Source organism: Panthera tigris, chromosome B2, assembly GCF_018350195.1.
Source record: "Panthera tigris isolate Pti1 chromosome B2, P.tigris_Pti1_mat1.1, whole genome shotgun sequence".
Taxonomy (NCBI): domain Eukaryota; kingdom Metazoa; phylum Chordata; class Mammalia; order Carnivora; family Felidae; genus Panthera; species Panthera tigris.
In genome coordinates, this window is record NC_056664.1 from 30,702,161 (window position 1) to 30,722,313 (window position 20,153).

At 43.1% G+C, this 20,153-nt stretch overlaps 1 protein-coding gene across 2 annotated transcripts in view; it reads left to right on the forward strand.

Moving 5' to 3' along the window:
- The window catches only part of C2 (complement C2), a 42,442-nt gene that overhangs the window by 13,866 nt on the left and 8,423 nt on the right, over window positions 1-20,153 (forward strand). The window contains exons 2-5 of one of the 2 annotated variants that reach the window (XM_042986029.1): window positions 16,952-17,031; window positions 17,164-17,370; window positions 17,979-18,164; window positions 19,896-20,069. In XM_042986029.1, the coding sequence (XP_042841963.1) occupies window positions 16,986-17,031; window positions 17,164-17,370; window positions 17,979-18,164; window positions 19,896-20,069 (613 nt within the window). In that variant the 5' untranslated portion in view covers window positions 16,952-16,985. Of the gene's footprint in view, window positions 1-16,713; window positions 17,032-17,163; window positions 17,371-17,978; window positions 18,165-19,895; window positions 20,070-20,153 lie in introns of those variants that run through there. The other variant, XM_015545054.2, reaches the window with a different exon arrangement.

Consider the following 20,153-nt stretch of genomic DNA (forward strand, 5'->3'; position numbering starts at 1 on the left):
AATGGGCTCTGCACTTACAGTGGCAGAGCCTGCTTGGGATTCTCTCTCCTCCTCTTTCTTTGCCCCTCCCTCGCTCTCTCTCTCTCTCTCTCTCTCTCTCAAAAATAAGATAAAAATAAAAATAGAATTACCATGTGATTCAGAAACTCTGGGTATACAGCCAAAAGAATTGAAAGCAGAGAGATAGTAGTACATCCATATTCACAGCAACATTACTCACAGTAGCTAAAAACAACCCAAATGCCCATCACCAGATGACTGGATAAGCAAAATGTGGGTACACATACAATAGACTATTAGTCTTAAAAAGGATGGAAATTCTGACACAGGCTACAACATGGATGAACTTAAGGACCCTGTGCTAAGGGAAATTAGCCAGACGCAGAAGGACAAATACTGTATGATTCCATTTATATGAGATACTTAGAGCAGTAAAAATTATAGAGACAGAAAAAGCAGGGTACCAGGGGGATACCAGATACCAGGGCTGGGGGGGGGGGCGGGGAACAAGGAGTTAGTGTTTAATGGGTATAGAGTTTCAGTTTTACAAGATGAAATGAATTATGGAGATGGATGGTGGTGATGATGCATGACATTATAAATGTATTTAATGCCACTGAATTGTACACTTGAAAATGGTTAAGATGGTAAATGTTATGTGTATTTTACTGCTTAAAAAAAACTTCTAAAGAAATGAGAAATAAATTGATTTAGTAGTGAATAATCATTTTAATACAGAAAATTGTCCTGTCAAATAATAATTCTTGAAAAAGAAACCTATCTCTTTAGTAGCTAAAAACCTGTATCTGTTTATTGGACACATTTTGCTTCTCTTGTTGGTTTCCCAGGAAGCTAAAACCTCTCTAATATTTCACTGCCCTTTAAATTGAATAATAAAATGTTAATTTGTAAAAAACCAAAAAGACATTTCCTACCCTCAAAAAGACTACGGTTAATAAACAGGCAGTCAGAGTATGCTGGGGTAAGTGCAGAGATGCAGGCAGCTGGGTGTCCATGGAGCTCAGCGGAGAGCGCAGAGGGGCCTCCGGGGCCTTCTCCTCACTTGTCCTGGCTCTTCTTCCCCACTTCTCTGCTTCTGTTTAGGCCCTTGTCTCTTGCAAGGATTATAAATGTCTCCTAACTGGCCTTCCAATTCACCATCTATACTGTTTCCAGAATAATATTTTTGAAATACAGATGAAATCCTATCACTTCCTTTATCTAAAATGCCATAGAACTAATTGCCTTACAGGGTACAAACCTGGCTCCTGCATAGGGCATGCTCTCCTCCACGGTCTCATCTTACTGTGGCCTCCCCTTCCCTCTCTCACCCTAAAACTTCCTAAACGTCCTGCAGTTCCCTAACTGTACTCTGGGGTTCCAGACTCCAACCGATTACTCACGCAGATCGCTTTGCCTGGACTGCCCTCTCTCTTCCTTGTTGGGTAGTTGAATATATTCATCTTTAAAAATTTTTTTTAAATATTTATTTATTTTTGAGAGACAGAGCACAAGTGGGGGAGGGACAGAGAGAGAAGGAGACACAGAATCCGAAGCAGGCTCCAGGCTCTGAACTGTCAGCACAGAGCCCAACACGGGGCTCGAACCCACAAACTGTGAGATCATGACCTGAGCCAAAGTTGGATGCTCAACTGACTGAGCCATCCAGGCCCCCCTGAATATATTCATCTTTTAAAGCTTATCTCCAGTTTCTCTAAGAAACTTTTCTGAACCTCTGAGAGATCTGATACCTTCCTCTTTGCCTGTCTGTGAACTTCAGATGCACTCTTATCTCAGCTTGTATCAGTCATAATGGCTACATAATGCTGCAGTAACAAAGACCACCACAATCTCAGTAGCTTAACACAAAAGTTTTGTTACTCATTCATGTTACCTTTTGGGCCAGTGGGGTGGGATTAGGGGGCCTCTGATCACTGTAATCACTTGGGGATCCAGGCTAAAGAAGGCTCCACCCAAAGAAGGCGCTTCAGTATCTCCGGTTGCATTGGCAATTAGCACTCCTGTCTGGAAAGAACAACACACAAGGCTTATGCTCACATTTCACTGGGGAGAGCAAGCTATTTGGCTATGCTTAACTTCAAGAGTGCTGAGAAATTCAATCCTACCATGTGCTTGGAAGAAGGCAGAAAATAGGAAAATTGGTGAACAGCCTTAATGACTACCACAGCTTGGTGCAGTGCTTACCTGCTTCCTTCTCTCCTACTGGACACTGGGGATCCCAAGCGTGTCACAGGGTCCCTGCCCTTGACCAGTTGGTGTTCCAGTAATGGGGAGAGACCAGTAAACCAATGGATTGTAATTCTCTGTGTTAATGTTACAGTCCAGGTTTGACCTGGCGTGTTGGTTGAGGAAAGCCAGTGAAAGGAGAGCAATGGATTATGGGAGAGGTGAACGGGGAAAGGGACAATTTTTGTGACCCTGAAAGCAGAGGCTGAGATGTAGGTGTAGGCAGTTAATTTAGGTGATTCCAGAAAGCAGAAGTGAGGCAGTGTGATATCATGAAGAAGGAAAAGCCAATTTAGGGGATAATAGCGAAGTTACTGTTGTGTGAGATGGAAATTTGATTCCACTGGAACTTTCTGAAGAGAGAAACAGAATGTCTCTGGAAATTGCCCACTGGAAGGACAGGAGACAGGAGCATTTAGCCACCAGTTCCATTCTCTGATTGATTGCAGGTTGGCTCTGGGGCATTATTTTCCCTGCCTTTCCCATTTGTGCTTGCCCACTGGGCACTGAGGCCCTGGAAAAGGCCCAGGTTGGGATGATTTAGCACAAGGTGAGTCTGAGCTCCAAAGATCTGTCCACATCAGCCATAGCTGAAATCAGAGAGGGGCAGAGAAGCCAGGAAGTGGCTGCTACAGGGGCCTAATGTTTATTGAATTAGTGCTTCCTGTCAGTTGCTATGCTAGGTGCTAATTTATGTAACTTACCCTCATTTAATACAGCAACCTTATGAGGTAGGTTTTGTGGTAATGTATAGAAAGATGGTAGCATGTCATCTGAGCAAGTATAATAGGTGCTCTGACAGGGTGGCTCTACCTTCATTTGGTCATTTCAAAAAGGTCTATCTCAGAAATGGGATTTTAAAAATGCAGATATGACTGGGCTCCAAAGAACTGACTCATGGCTAATAACACTCATGAAAGACTAATGTATGAATGGCTCATTTATTAATTTCAGTGGTAGGTGTAACTTGCAAGATGATTCAATGTGTTCCCCGAGCTTTATTATTTATTTATTTTTGATATTTTTGACAGTGCTTATTGTGGCAGGGTCTTTGTATCTTATCTAGTCTTTTTATTTGTTCGATCTGAGTGGTCAAAGGGGGTTAAATTTTTTTATATTTTAACTTTGTATTATGGAAACTTTCAAACCTACACAAAAGCAGGTAGAATAACCTGCAGATAACTCAGCTTTAATCATTTTTGACAGTTTTCCAGCCTTGCTTCATCTGGCCTTCCCCTTCCACTGGAGGATTTTAAAGCAAATGCCAGACTTCGTATCAGTTCATGTGTATATACCACTGTTTGTATACTTAACATCAAAAGAATTTTAAGACAATATCACCCCAATGATCATACCTAACAAAATGAACCATAATCCATAATATCATCTGCTATGGCCTCTCTATGTTCAAATTTTCCTGAGTCTCAGAAATGTCCTTTCACAGTTGATTTGTTAGAATCAGGATCTAAGCAAGGGTCACACATTGCATTTGGGTGATATGACCCTTAATTCTTTCAGTCTATAACAGTTTTCTTCCATCTTTTCATGACAGTTATTTGTAAAGAATCCAGATCCTTTGTTCTGTTATTCCATATACTCTAAAATGTGGAATAAAATTCTAATTCAGAGAACAATTAAACATTTTATAAAAAATGTTCAAAAGAGGCATTTCATTTGTGAGAGGCCGAAAAGTGGAAAGAAATGTTTTAAGGGAACTAAAAGACTTGAGCTTTTACATAAAAAATTTATAATGAAATTATGTTTTAAAATTAAATTTTGGGGAGAGGGTGGGAAATGGCTAGAAAGGGCACAAGAGAAACTTGTGGGGTGGGAAATGTTCCATATCTTTTTTTCCTTAATATTTATTTATTTTTGAGAGAGAGTGAGAGAGAGCACAAGCAGGAGAGGGGCAGAGAATCCAAAGTTGGGCTCTGTGCTGACAGCAGCGAGCCTGATGGGGGCTCAAATTCAGGAACTGCGAGATCATGACCTGAGCCAAAATTGGACACTCAACTGACTGAGCCACTCGGGCGCCTCAGTTCCATATCTTGATATGAGTTGTGGTTACTCGAGTGACGATCCGTGTAAAAAGTCAATAAGTTGTACACATAAGACTGTGCACTTTATGTGTGTTATATCTCAATAAAGAAAAGATAATGCAAGTAGTGTGTCAAAGGTGAAGAGTCACATGTTATTAAAAATAGATTTGATCATTTCATGTAGGTTTTCCAATTTGCTAACATGGTTGCTCACAGTACTTACTTACAATCCTTTTTATTTCTGTAGAATCAGGAATAACGTCCCCAATTTCATTTCTGATTCTAGTAATTTGTGTCTTCCCTTTTTTCTTAGTCTGGCTAGCTAAAGGCTGTCAATTTTGTTGATCTTTTCAAAAGAACAACTTTTGGTTTCATCGATTTTCTCTATTGTTTTTCTAGTTTCTATTTTATTTATCTCTGCTCTGATCTTTATTACTTCCTTCCTTCTGCTAGCTTTGGGTTTAGTTTGTCCTTTTTCTAGTTCCTTTAGCTGTAAATGCAGGTTGTTGATTTGAGAACTTGTTTTTTAAATGTAAGTGTTTATACATTTCCCTCTTACTACTGCTTTTGCTGCATCCCATAAGTTTTGGTATGTTGTGTCTTCATTTTCATCCATCTTTAAGTATTTTCTAATTTCCCTTGTGATTTCCTCTTTGATCCATTGGTTGTTTAAAAGTGTGTTGTTCAGTTTCCACAAAGTTATGAGTTTTCCAGTTTTACTTTTGTTGTTGGTTGCTAACTTCATCCTATTGTGATTGGAGAAGATACTGTGTGTGGTATCTACCTTTGGAATCTATTGAGATATAATTTATGGCCTAACACATGGTGTATCCTGGAAAATGTCCCATGTGCACTGGAGAAGGGTGTGTGCGCTGTTGCTGTTGGGTAGTGTTCTGTACATCGTGTCTGTTAGATCTAGTTGGCTTGTTGTGTTGTTTAAGTCCTTTATGTTCTCACTCACTTTTTGTCTGGTTGTTCTGTTTATTATTAAGAATCGGTTATTGACATCTCCTGCTGTGACTGTAGACCTGCCTTTCTCCCTTCAATTTTGACGCTTTTTGCTTCATATATTTTGTTGGTCTGTAATTAGGTGTGTAAATGTTCTGATTGTTATATGTCCTTGCTGTATCGAACCTTGTATTTATGTGTAATGTCCTTCTTTGTCTCTTGTAAACTTTTTAAATTTAGCTTTTTATTTTTAAAATAGTCTTAAATATTTTTTAATGTTTGTTTGTTTGTTTATTTATTTATTTATTTATTTATTTATTTATTTTTGAGAGCGAGCACAAGCAGGGGAGGAGCAGAGAGGGGGGAGACAGAGAATCCAAAGCAGGCTCCACGCTGTCAGTACAAAGCCTGACATGGGGCTTAAACCCAAGAACTGTGAGATCATGACTTGAGCTGAAGTTGGACCCTCAACTGACTGAGCCACCAAGGCGGCCAAACATTTTTTTAAGGTTTACTTATTTATTTTGAGAGAGAGAGCAAGTGGGGGAGGGTCAGAGAGAGAGGGAGAGAGAGAGAATCCCAAGCAGACTGCAACTGTCAGCTCAGAGCCCGATGTGGGGCTTGATGTGGGGCTTGAACTCACAAACCACTGTGAGGTCATGACCTGAGCCGAAATCAAGGGTCAGACACTTAACCAGTTGAGCCACCCAGGTGCCCCTGTATTTTTTTAAATCCAGTCTGCCAGTCTCTGTATTTTGATTGGTGAGTTTAACCCATTTACATTTAAGGTAATTACTGATAAGGAGGGACTTCTGTCATTTTGCTATTTTTCTTTTTTTTTAAGTTTTTTTTTTAAGTTTATTTATTTATTTTGAGAGAGAGAGAGAGCACAAGCAGGGAGGGGAAGAGAGCGAGGAAGAGAGAATCCCAAGCAGGCTCCACACTGTCAACATGGATCTGGATGTGGTGCTTGAACTCACGAACCATGAGATCATGACCTCAGCCGAAACCGAGAATTGACCTCTTAACTGACTGAGTCACCCAGGTATCCCTTGCTTTTTCTTATCTGTATGCCTTATAACTTTTTTTGTCCTTCATTTCTTGCATTACTGTCTTCTTTTGTGTTTAGTTGAAACATTTTAAATTACTTTATTTCCTCTTATGTATATTTTAGAGTTATTTTCTTTGTGGTTACCATGGGATTACTTAAAATTTTTTTTTTTTACATTTACTTATTTTTGAGAGACAGAGCACAAGTGGGGAGGGGCTGAGAGAGAATGAGACACAGAATCTGAAGCAGGCTCCAGGCTCTGAGCTGTCAGCACAGAGCCTGACGCAGGGCTCAAACTCATAAACCGCAAGATCATAAACTGAGCTGAAGTCGGATGCCCAACTGACTGAGCCTCCCAGGCACCCCAGCATGGGGATACTTTTAATACCCTAAAGTTATAACACTAATTTGAATTTATACCAGCTTAATTTCAATAACATACAGACTGCTCCCTTATGACTCTGTTCCAACTCCTTTTGGTTGGTGATGTCAAAATACTATATGGATGTATTTATTACCACTGAACTGTAACTTAAAGATGATTAAGATGGTAAATTTTGTTATGTACATTTTACCACAGTAAAAATTTTTAAAAATAGATATTGCTAATTTTTTAAAAAGTGGGATAATTGGAGGCATCACAATCCCAGACTTCAAGCTATACTACAAAGCTGTAATCATCAAGACAGTATGGTACTGGCACAAGAACAGACACTCAGATCAATGTAACAGAATAGAGAATCCAGAAATGGACCCACAAACGTATGGCCAACTCATCTTTGACAAAGCAGGAAAGAATGTCCAATGGAATAAAGACAGTCTCTTCAGCAAGTGGGGCTGGGAAAACTGGACAGCGACATGCAGAAGAATGAACCTGGACCACTTTCTTACACCATACACAAAAATAAACTCAAAAAGGATGAAAAACCTCAATGTAAGACAGGAAGCCATCAAAATCCTTGAGGAAAAGCAGGCAAAAACCTCTTTGATCTTGCCTACAGCAACTTGTTACTCAACACATCTCCAGAGGCAAGGGAAACAAAAGCAAAAATGAACTGCTGGGACCCCATCAAAATAAATATTCATCAAAATATTCATATTTCATCAAAATAAATATTCATCAAAATAAAAAGCTTCTGCACAGCAAAGGAAACAATCAGCAAAACTAAAAGACAGCCGACAGAATGGGAGAAGATATTTGCAAATGACATATCAGATAAAGGGTTAGTATCCAAAATTGATAAAGAACTTATCAAACTCAACACCCAAAAAACAAATAATTCAGTGAAGAAATGGGCGAAAGACATGAATAGACACTTCTCCAAAGAAGACATCCAGATGGCCAACCGACACATGAAAACATGCTCAACATCACTCATCATCAGGGAAATACAAATCAAAACCACAATGAGATACCACCTGACACCTGTCAGAATGGCTAACATTAACAACTCAGGCAACAACAGATGTTGGCGAGGATGCGGAGAAAGAGGATATCTTTTGCATTGTTGGTGGCAATACAAGCTGTTGCATCCACTCTGGAAAACAGTATGGAGGTTCCTCAAAAAACTAAAAATAGAACTACCCTACGACCCAGCAATTGCACTACTAGACATTTATCCACGGGATACAGGTGTGCTGTTTCAAAGGGACACACGCACCCCCATGTTTATAGCAGCACTATAAACAATAGCCAAAGTATGGAAAGAGCCCACATGTCCATCAATGGATGAATGGGTAAAGAAGATGTGGTATATACATACAATGGAGTATTACTCGGCAATCAAAAAGAATGAAATCTTGCCATTTGCAACTATGCGGGTGGAACTGGAGGGTATTATGCTAAGTGAAATTAGTCAGTCAGAGAAAGACAAAAATCATATAACTTCACTCATATGAGGACTTTAAGACACAGAAAAGATGAACATAAGGGAAGGGAAACAAAAATAATACAAAAACAGGGAGGGGGACAAAACAGAAGAGACTCATAAATATGGAGAAGAAACTGAGGGTTGCTGGAGGGGTTGTGGGATGGGGGATGGGCTAAATATGTAAGGGGCATTAAGGAATCTACTCCTGAAATCATTGTTTCACTATATGCTAACTAATTCACTATATGCTAACTAACTGATGTAAATTTAAAAATAAAAAAATAAAAAAATAAAAAGTGGGATAATTGTATTATTGTTCCATTCTCAAAAAAAGGAGTACTTATCTTGTAGAGATGCATACCTATGTATAGTAACAGGTGAAATGTAATATAATGTCTTGGGTTTGTTTAAAAGTAATCCCAGAAGGAGTGGGTGGGTCTACAGATTGTCCATATATTGCTGATTGTTGAAGCTGGGTGATAGGTACATGGAGGTTCATCATATTATTCTCTTTTCTTTTTCTTTCTCTTTTATTTTGTAAAACTTCAGTCTGCAGAGAGGATGCATAAGGGTCTCCTGTTAGTAATACAGCAAGGTGGCTCTTTTGGTGTATTGGAACATTTAGGTAGATATTCAAATCACTTTTTCCTGTAAAATGACTTTTTTTTTTATACTGGGAACAAGACTGAGGATGCAAAGAGGTGCTGAGACTCCCCAGAGACCCTCTTCAAGAATCTTCCTGCCTGGTTCCAGAACGTTCTTCCATGGCTCCCTATTTTTCCCTTCATCTGTTTGAATATGTACCACATGTACCCAATAAAAAGTGCAAAGAGAAATGAAGGGGATTCCGTGATGAGTAAATCTCTCTCCTTGCCCCACACCCTATTTTCCAGCCCCCAGTTCTCCCCAAAGACAAATCTTCCATCCAGTTTTTTGTGTACCTTTCCAGAGAAATTGTATACATGTAAGGAGCATATGTTGGAAAGAGAATAGGACTGGGAGGAGGTTCTGCTGAGGTATAATCTTGAGGCTGGGGTGTAACCATGAGCCTTGATGTTACTCATGGAGCTCGTTGTTTCATTAGACCCCCCCTTGTGTCCTTTCTCTGGGGAGGCTGAGGTGAGCACACAAAGAGCTAAAAGGCATATGCCCTGTGTGGGCCCTATAAGAATCTGGAGGACTGAGAGAGCTTCCTGAAGGATGAAGGATTGGAGGAGAATAGAGAAGGTGTCCCAGGAGATGGGATAGAAAGAGGCAAGCGTTCAGGAGATAGAGGACTTGGGGAGGTACAGTGTGAGGGGGTGGGTGGGGCACGGCCCTGGAGGGGGATTGAGGAATCTCAGAAGAGCCACTTCAGAGAAAGTATTAGGAAGAGACGCTGAAGCATCGGCTATGAGTGTGGACTCAGGAGCCATGCTGTCTGGGTTTGCACCCTGGCTCTGCCACTTAGCACCTGTGTGAATCTGGGGCCAGTCGTTTAACCATTTCTGTGCCTCAGCTTCCTCATCTGTAAAGTGGGGATGACAACAGAATCTGGGTCATAGGCTTTTTTGTGAGGGTTTAGTGAGCTTCTACATATAAAGGGTTTAGAATAGTGTCTGGCACATAATGGGTCCTGTTAATATGAAGTCTTCTCCAGAAGCAGCCCCCAAAGCAAGGATTCAAGGGCAAGTAGTGCATTTGAGAGGTGGTACCAGGAAACATGGGTAGGGGAGTGGGGCAGTGGGATAGGGAAGGAAAGGAGTCAATAAAAGACAAGCAAATTTACCATTGCAGATGAGTGGAGATTAGCCCCACTGAGGAACCCTGGAGTTGTGTAGAACAGCATAATTGTCCCATGGGGGCAGCGAGCCAGCTGGGATATTTATATGCCCATTTCTTGTAGTCACAGGTTGAGGGTGGCTTTCAGGGGGCCTTAGTTCTCTGGCATTCCCAGCTTTCTATACACAGGTGAAGCAGGACACCAGAGAAACCTTCAGGCAAAGAGCTGCTATTGGAAGTCAGTGTCCCTCCCCAGTGGTGGGGCCCAAAGGATGTGAGTGAGGTAAGGACAGATCCCCTACAAATATAAAGAGGCATGTTGAGTAATATTGACTCCACAGCTAAAATCACCTGGTAGCTATGAATCAGGCCAAGTCAGCCTAGTTTCCAAAACTAGGGGGTGATCTGGAAATGAGAATTGGCACTACAGTCACCATGGAAGGTTGAGGGTGGTAGATCCTAAGATGTCAGTTAGATCCATGTTTAAGTGCCCAGACTGGACAAGGAATAGACTGTGGCCAAGAGAAGACACAACAGGGGCCCTGTCTGGTTTGCCAGCCTGTTTACTCTTTATAGAAAATTTTCAAGGAGTTCATAGTAAGGCATCTTGAAAGGACATCACATCATCATTTTTTATTTATTTATTTATTTATTTATTTATTTATTTAGAGCACGCATGTGTGGGTGAGGGGGGAGAGAGAGAGAGAGAGGGAGAGAGGGAGAGATTGAATCTTAAGCAGGCTCTGCGCTCAGGGCAGAGCCCACCTGGGGGCTTGATGTCACAACCTGAGACTAAATCAAAAGTCTGACACTTAATTGACTGAGCCATCCAGGTGCCCCTGTCATTTCTTTTTATTTAACCTGTGATAGGAGATAAGTCACAGAGTATGGTGTGTTGCTTCCTTCCTTTAGAATTGGTTCCCTGGAAGTAAGTATTAGAAGCCTTGAGTTGATGAGAAGAAATTTGGACAAGAGGGAAGACGCTTGCAGGAGTGGAGGGGCTGTCATTTTAAGCATTAGTTTACCTCCTTCCTTCTATCTGGGGTGAAAACAGGTGCATTTGCCAGGCTTTTTAATGATGCAAAAAAAGGACTAGCCAGGATCACCTTCACCAAATGGGGATCTACTGAAAATCTACTTGGGAGTCTAAAGAAGGGAATAAAGATCTGATGTCTTCAGGTCCAGAGCCTCTCAGGTAATGGTCCTCCCACACTAGACTGGGCCTCATGGAGAACTGGAGCAGGGACCCAACTCCAGTGACCCACTTTTTTGTTCACCTTGATTTGCCACTAGGCTTTGTGGTGTTTCCACAAACAGTTTCCCATCATAGTTGACCTCCTCTGTTTTGCATGTTGTTGTCTCCTGAAATCCATTCTCTTCCAATATAGTATTAGAGTTCCAACTGTGCACATGGTAAGCAAACTAGAGACCACATTTCCAAGCCTGTCATATAACCAAGTTTTTGCCCACAGAATATAAGTGGAAGAGTTGGGTGAATTTCCATGACCTTACTTGTCCTCTATTTTTTTCTTTTTTTTTTTTAGGAGTATTTTTTTACTTTATTTATTTATTTTGAGAGAGAGAGAGAGTTCAAATGGGGGAGGGACAGAGAGACAGATGGAGAGAGAGAGAGAATCCCAAACAGACTCCTCACTGTCAGCATGGAGTCCAATGTGGGGCTCGAACTCTCAAACCACGAGATAATGACCTGAGCCAAAGTTGGACACTTAACTGACTGAGCCACCTCGGTGTCCCCCCTGCCCCCCATTTTTTATTTCATTCCACTTACTTGGGACTGGAAGACTTTGACCATGCAGACAAGGACAATTCTCAATGGTATGGCAGAGCCACCCGATGGAAGGAGCCTGAGATCCTGAGTGATACTGATGAGCAACAGTGCCCTGCCAGCCAAGGCCACCCTTGCCATATCAGCCCTGTCTGCTTACACTGAGGCTCTTATTTGGGAGAGATGTAAACTTCTACCTTATTTAAATCACTACATTTTGGGCTGTCTTTATGTATAGCAGTTTAGATTAGACCTTGATAAGCACATGTCTGTGGGTGGTGCCTTTGGCTCTCACATTGATTTCTGGCTAAGTGTATTAGTTAGAAACATGTTTGGCTGCTAAAACAAAGGCTAGAACAACAGTGGCTTACATGGGCTGAGCATAGGTGGTCCAGGGGAGTCATGGTAGGCCTGCAGGATTGGGGAGCAGAACTTCTTTAATTCTGTTTCTTTCTCATCATCAACATGTGACTTCCATCTTGTGGTCTAAGGTGGCTGTTTTGGCTTCTACCCATCTGTCTGCATTCCAGCCAGGAGGAAGGGGAGAAGAAAAAATGGAGGAGCACATCCTGTAAAAAAAAAAATGTTTATTTATTTTTGAGAGAAAGACCAAGGAGGGGGGAAGTGCAGAGAGAGAGGGCAACAGAGGATCCAAAGCCAGCTCTGTGCTGACAGCAGAGAGCCTGATGTGGGGCTCACAAACCATGAGATCATGACCCGAACTGAAGTTGGATGCTCAACTGACTGAGCCATCCAGTGTGCCCACACACCCCTTTCTTTAAGAGCATACTCCAGGGGTCCAGTGGAAAACTTGCAAGTTTTAATACTTAAGGAAGAAGGGATAATGGGTTCTGACACACTGCTAAGTTTATTTAACTTAACAAATGCTGAGAAAAAGTCACGAAAGAAAGACACCCTGTTACTTAAAGGCAGCTATTACACATGAGCTGGGTGGATGTGTTAGTCTGCTCGGGTTCCATAACAAAATACTCTAGACTGAGTGGCTTAAACAGAAATATATTTTCTCACAGTTCCGGAGACTGGAAGCCTGAGACCAGGGTGTCAGCATAGTTGGTTTCTGGCGAGGACTCTCTTCCTGGCTTACAGACAGTCATCTTCATGTGGCCTTTCCTCTGTGACACATGGGGATGGGAAGGAAGTGTCTAAGATAGAGAGAGAGAGAGAGGGAGAGAGAGAGAGAAGGAGGGGGAGGAGGAAGAAGAGGAAGAGAGAAAGAGTGAGGGAGGGAGAGAGGGAGAGAGAGAAAGAAAGAGCACTCTGGTGTCTCTTCTTATAAAGACACTTGTCCCAGGGCACCTGGGTGGCTCAGTCGGTTAAGTGTCTGACTTCAGCTAAGGTCATGATCTCGTGGTTTGTGAGTTTGAGCCTCACATCGGACTCTGTGCTGACAGCTCGGAGCCTGGAGCCTGCTTTGGATTCTGCGTTTCCCTCTGTCTTTGCCCTGCTCGTGCTCTGTCTCCCTCTCTCTCAAAAAATGAATAAACATTTAAAAAATTTTAAATAAAGACACTTATCCTATTGGATCAATGCTCCATATGGTCTCATAACCTTAATTCTCTTTATAGACCCTATCATCTTTAAATATAGTCATATTGGGGCTAGGGCTTCAGGATATGAATTTTGGGTGACGTGATTCAGTTAATAGCAGTGGCCTAAGGAAGGTACCCCAAATTCAGGGACTAGGTATTCAGTCAAGGTGAGGGTTCATTATGTTCTGATAACTAACAGCTCCCAAATTTCACTTGCCTTAGTGGTTTGCAAAATGTGGCCATAAATCTCTCCTATTCTAGTGTGTATGCCTCTTTGCAATATGACTTTGCTATTCTTCTCATCATGAGGTAAAGTTTCCCCCACCCTTACTGGCCCTGTGATTTGCTGTCACCAGTAGAACATGGTGGAAGTGACGTTGTGTGACTTCTGAAGATAGGCCTCAAGAGACTGTACAGCTTTCACTTTGGATCTCTTGGAATGCTTTCCTGAGACTGCTTATGCTCTGCAAGGCTAAGGATGAAAGACCATGGGAGAGAGAGAACTCTGGGTGTCCAACTGTTCTTGCTGAACTCAGCCGTCACTGCATGATGTGAGTCCAGGCAACAGCAGCAGCAGAAGCACCGGGCCAACCCACAGAATCATGAGAAAGAAGAAATCATGTTTTTAAGCGCCTAAATTTTGGGTGATATCTGTTTTTTCCAACAGCAGTGGTAATGTAATAGATTAAAACAAAGATTTTTTTTTTGCTCATATTATGTACATATCCTATGAGGGTCAGCAGAGGAGTGCTTTTGGTGTCAACTCAGGAACGTGAGCTGGTCTCCACCATCTTGAATGTTGCCATACAGGGGGAAAAAAGCACAGTGAGGACTGCACTGGCTCATAAAGCTACCATCTAGAAATGATACATGTCACTTACATTTATATTTCATTGGCCAATGCAAGTGGATAGGGAATTTCAATCCTGCTATGTGACTGAAGGAAGACAAAGCCAGAATCTTTGTGAACATCTCCCTTAAGAGAGTTTATTTCTCTGTTAACAATATGAGTAGTAGGGCAGGGCTGGTATGACATCAACACAGCGTCAGGGACCCAGGCTTCTCTGTCTGCTTGCTCTGCCATCCTCTGGATGTTGTGCTTCAATCACCATCAGATTGATATTTTATTTTATTTTTGTTTTCTTTTAAAGTTCATTTATTTATTTTGAGAGTGGGGGAGGGGATCCCAAGCAGGCTTTGCATTGTCAGCACAGAGACTGATGCGGGGCTCAATCCCATGAACTACAGGATGATGACTTGAGCCGAGATCAAGAGTCAGGCACTCAACAGACTGAACCACCCAGCGCTCCTACCATCAGGTGTATATTTTAGCCTATGGAAAGGGGAGGATACTCCCCTTTTATTTTAGGGGCATAACTTGGAAGTAACATGTATCAGTTCTGCTCAATTCCTATTGGCCAGAACCAGGTCACCAGTTACCTAGCTGCCGGGGTAGCTGGGAAATGTAGTCTTTGGCTAAGTGACTATGTGTCTTGCTAAACATCTTACTGTAGAAGGAGGGAAAGAGAACAGATACTGGGTGCCAGGGAAGCACCAGCAGCTGCGCCACAGCAGCAGCTTTGGGACCCCCAACACCGAGGATATCATGGTCTTCCTGCATTCAGTCAGTTTTGTCCAAGTGTGAGCCCTATTTTGCATATGTGTTTGGAAGAAGTTATTTGTGTGTATGTATGTATATATGGATATATATATAATTTTAAATTCTAGTTAACATATAGTGTAATAATGATTTCAGGAAATAGAATAAATAAAATTTAGTGATTCGTCACTCGCATGTAACACCCAGTACTCATCCCAACAAGTGTCCTTCCTTAATGCCCATTACCCTATTAGCCTATCCACCCACCCAACACCCCTCCAGCAACCCTCAGTTTGTCCTCTGTAAGAGTCTCTTATGGTTTGCCTCCCTCTCTGTTTTTATATTATTTTTGCTTCCCTTCCCCTATGTTCGTCTGTTTTGTTTCTTAAATTCCACATATGAGTGAAATCATATAGTATTTGTCTTTCTCTGACTGACTTATTTTGCTTCGCATAATACCCTCCAGTTCCATCCACATAGTTGCAAATGGCAAGATTTCATTCTTTTTGATTGCTGTGTAATACTCCATTGTGTATATATACCACATCTTCTTTATCCATTCGTCCATCGATGGACATTTGGGCTCTTTCCATACTTTGGCTATTGTCGATAGCACTGCTATAGACATTGGGGGTGCATGTGCCCCTTCGAATCAGCATTTTTGGATCCTTTCGGTAAATATTCAGTAGAGCAATTGCTGGGTTATAGGGTAGTTCTATTTTTATTTAAGAAGTTATTTGTAAATCAAAAGAGTTTTCACAAACTTAAATGATTACTTCAGAGATGTTTCACATCTATCTGTTTATTTATTTATTTTAAGAGAGAGTGAGCATGTGGTTGCATACGTGTGAGTGAGGGAGGGGCGGGGGGTGGGAGAGAGAAAGAGAGAGGATACCAAACAGGCTTCATGCTCAGTGCAGAGCCCTACTCGGGCTTGATCCCATCACTCAGATCATGACCTGAGCTGAAATCAAGAGTCAGACACTCAACAACTGAGCCACTCAGGTGCTCCATTTCATCCTAATTTTTTTATTTAAAATTTTTACTTATTTATTTATTATTATTATTTTTTTAATGTTTATTTTTTGAGAGAGAGAGAGAGCCCATGTGAATGAGTAGGGGAGGGGCAGAGAGAGAGGGAGAGAGAGGATTTGAAGCAGTCTCTGTGTTAACAGCAGAGAGCCCAATACAGGGCTTGAACTCATGAACTGTGAGATCATGACCTGAGCCGAAGTCAGACGCTTAACCAACTGAGCCACGCAGGCGCCCCTCATCTTTATTTTTAATTGATCTTATTTATTCATATCCCACATTGTTTGACAAAGTATTAAAGAGACTTCTGTGGATAGGGGGGTAACATGTTAGCTTAGAGTTTGTTTCCTTCCGGCATTTCATACAACTACAGTGTGTAATTTAAAGACATATCCAAAATCCCCAAATACCTTTGTTCCTTTGGGTAACCAATCCCAGACTTATTTATTTTATGAGTGGGAATTTTTTCTACTGGACTTCCCGTAGAAGTGTTTTACACATCTTGCAGTCTCCAAAACTAAGCATTGATTTCATTTTTACCTGCAGATTTCACTCTAGAGGTTGCAAGGAAGAACAAGATTGTGATTCTTCCAATTTATCAAGACTGTCTGAGAAAATTAGCCTCCATTCCTTGGAGATTTATGTTCAAGAACACAGTGCTGTCCCAGGCTCTCAGGAAATAAAGTCCACTTGGACACCCAAGAGAAAACTGAAACTTTACTTAAATAAACAATTTTGCAATATCTTGGATGGTTTGTGGGTTTGCGTGCTTGAGACGACGCATGCAAGAGCATGTGTGTGTGTGCGTGTGTGTGTGTGAGGGGTGTGCAGGCTGAGAGCGGTAGGAAAAGCTTATGGTGCAGATCAACTGACTAGGATATGTGGGGACTAGGGAGATGGGCAAGGGCTTCACCCTCTCAGCTCAGTCTCCAATCCCTGATTTTTTTTCCATGCTAAGAGCACATCCCCCTTGCCACTCCCTAGTTGTCCTTCTCTGGCAGCAAATAAAGCAGCTGCTGAGCCAGCTCTGGGTTTCGGGAAGTCAGATGACCTTTTCCCTCTGCAGGCTCTCTGCCTCTCTCTGCCTCAAGGTGGACACCATGGACCCACTGATGGCTTTCCTTTGCCTGTTGTCCCTGTACCCAGGTAGGAGCAGGGGAGGGGAATTCTGGGGTCCCTGTGCTGCCCAGGTTGAGTTCCCACTTGTAAATGGACAATCTCTCTTGCTTTCCTTTTCTCATCTTTTCTCCATTTCTGTGTTGTGTCCCACACTCACAGGCTTGGCTGCAGCCACCCCCTCTTGCCCTCAGAACGTGAATATCTCCGGTGGCACTTTCACCCTCAGCCATGGCTGGGCCCCTGGGAGTGTCCTCACCTACTCCTGTCCCGTGGGCCGCTACCCAGTCCCAGCATCGCGGCTGTGCAAGAGCAACGGACGATGGCAGACCCTGAGATCCACCCAGCTGACAAAGGCAGTCTGCAAACGTGAGGCTCTCTGTGGGCCTTGCTTAGGGTGCCCACCAGTGGCTTCTCCAGATCTTCCATTTAAGAGTTGCTCAGGGTGGGGCTTACCCTGACTAGGTGATGTGCAGGGATGGCCGGGATGCTTTTCCATGGGGCTTTTCAACATAGTGGGAAAATGCCCATTGTCCATAGCAAGGCGTTAGAGGAAGGCTTTGATGGAGATTGTGGGGTACTAAAGCCGGATTTTTTAAACACTTGGGATGATTTTTTTTTTAATATTTAACAATTGACTGCATAGTCCCAATCATTCAGAATATGTGCCGGAGTCCCTTGTCGTGCCAGGTGTTACGCCTTTGGTTGTCCACTTGTGGGACATCTGAGGACCTCAGGGGAGAGGCTGGGATGACCATGCCCTCAGAGGGCTGAGAGAAGTGGTTATTTATCAATCTATTAGGTTGAACTGTGTGAAATTGCCAAAATTCAACCAATTGCCACAAGCAGCGATTTCACATACAATAACCCAATATTTTGACAACCAGTTGGCTATTCCCATGCACCCAAAATGAGCATCCCTCAGCCCAGGTGTTATCCATCCATGCCTATATTCTCATTCCCTTCTCTCCCTCCAGCTGTTCGCTGTCCAGGTCCTGTTTCCTTTGAGAATGGCATGTTCACCCCACGGCTCGGGTCTTACCCTGTGGGTGGCAACCTGAGCTTCGAGTGTGAGGACGGTTTCACACTGCGGGGCTCGCCTGTGCGCCAGTGTCGCCCCAATGGCATGTGGGATGGGGAGACAGCTGTGTGTGACAATGGTGGTGAGTGCCCTGACTGATGGCTGTATGGCGGCTGGGGTCTCCTGGGAAACTTGGAGTAAGATGTGTGCCCCGGGGGGCCTCTGTGGGGACAGGGGCCTCGTGTTTCCGATGCCAAAATAATATTTCCTGAATTTTGGTAAATTGAGGTCTACAGGTCACACATCACCAGCATGCAGGGAGCCTGGCTGAGGCAGGTGGTGCTAAGCCTCGGATCCGACATGAAGGCTTCACACACTCTGTCCAGCTTTTCCAAATACCTCAAAGCAAGACTAGTGCTGTGCTTAGTACTTGCCCCTGCTGCCAGTTTGGGCCCAAGCCTGGCTCTGACTTGGGCAGCCTTTGGCCAGGTTATTTAACCTCTCAGTGCCCCAATTTTCACATCTAAAATGGAGATAGTAAGAGTGGCCACCAGATGAGGTTGCCGTGTGGATTAAGTGAGTTGACGTTAGTAAGTGTCTAGAAGAGTCCCTGGGGTCTGGTAAGTGACACATATACTTTTGTCATGGTTATTACTGGCCCTGTCAATGGTGGGGAGGTTCTGCTTGATAGAAGTGGGGCTCCCAGGAGTCTCTGGAGCCACATTGCCTGGGGGTTTTGGGAGCTTCCTGGATGATAGTTCTGAGCACATAATACAGAAGACACGGAGTCCACGAGATGGTAGGACCATACCGTGACCCAGTGGGCCAGCCATTGGTTCTCTACTTATATTCATGACTCTGCCAAATAGCCATTGATTCAAACATAAATAGAATCGATTTGAAAATTGAGGTGCAATCTACCTAAAGTGTACAAACCTTAAGTATTCAGCTCTGTGAGCTTTTGCACATGTATCCACCAGTATAATCACCATGCAAGGTAGAGAACACGTCCGGCAAAGTAGGAGGCTCCTCCTGTCCACTGCTGACCGCAGGGTCACCACTCTGACTTCTGTCCCCATAGTTTATTTTAGTTCATTCTTGCATTTCATACAAGTGGAATCATATAGAATATGTTCTTTTGGCATCTGGCTTCCTTTACTCAACATTCTGCCCGTGAGATTTATCCGTTTGTTATTTTTTATTGCTGTGTAGTTTCCTTATACAAATAGATTATAATTTATTTATGCATTCTCTTGTTGATGGGCATTGGGGTTCTTTCCAGTTTGGGGCTATTATAAGTAAAGCACTATGAGCGTCCTTATACATAACTGCTGGTGCACATATGAACTTTCTTCTCTTGAGCATGTTGTCTAGGAGTGGAATTGTCCACTCGCAGATTGGCATTTGTTTAGTTTTAGTAGAGGCTCCAGCAATGTATCTGAGTGCTGGTTGCCTGACATCCTCTCTGACACTTGGAATTATCCAAGTTGTAGCCATCTTGGTGGGTGTGTAGTGATGCCTCACTGTGATTTATGAAGTGCAAATAGTATCTGTGTAGGTGTAGGGCTTGTCAGCTAGCATCTTCCCTGGGGCTCTGGGACGGATGCAGGCTGAGTCCCTGGGTTGGGACTGGGATGCTTTAGCTGGCATCTGAGGCCACTGAGTTCTAAACATTTTGCCCTATTAAGATTTTCCACACATACCCTTGGGAAGCACAGTTGTGGTGTCTCCCAAGGAGGAGGCCAAATGACCCACAGAGCTTCCACAGGTCTGGAGAGGAGGAAGAGCTCTGAGGGAGAAAGTGGGTGAGCGGGGCCAAAAGGCTGAGGAGGGGTGCCCCTGCTCACTGCCATCTTCCTTTGTTCACTCACAGCTGGCTACTGCCCCAACCCGGGCATCTCGGTGGGTGCCGTGCGGACAGGGTCTCGTTTCGGGCTTGGAGACAAAGTCACCTACCGCTGCTCCTCAAATCTGGTGCTGACCGGGTCTGCGGAGCGGGAGTGCCAGAGTAATGGGGTCTGGAGTGGGACGGAACCCATATGCCGCCGTGAGTAGCCAGCTGCCCTGACCCTCCAGAGATTCCCTGGGCATCCTACCCCTGACTCTGGCTGACCTCAGTGGCTCTTCCCAC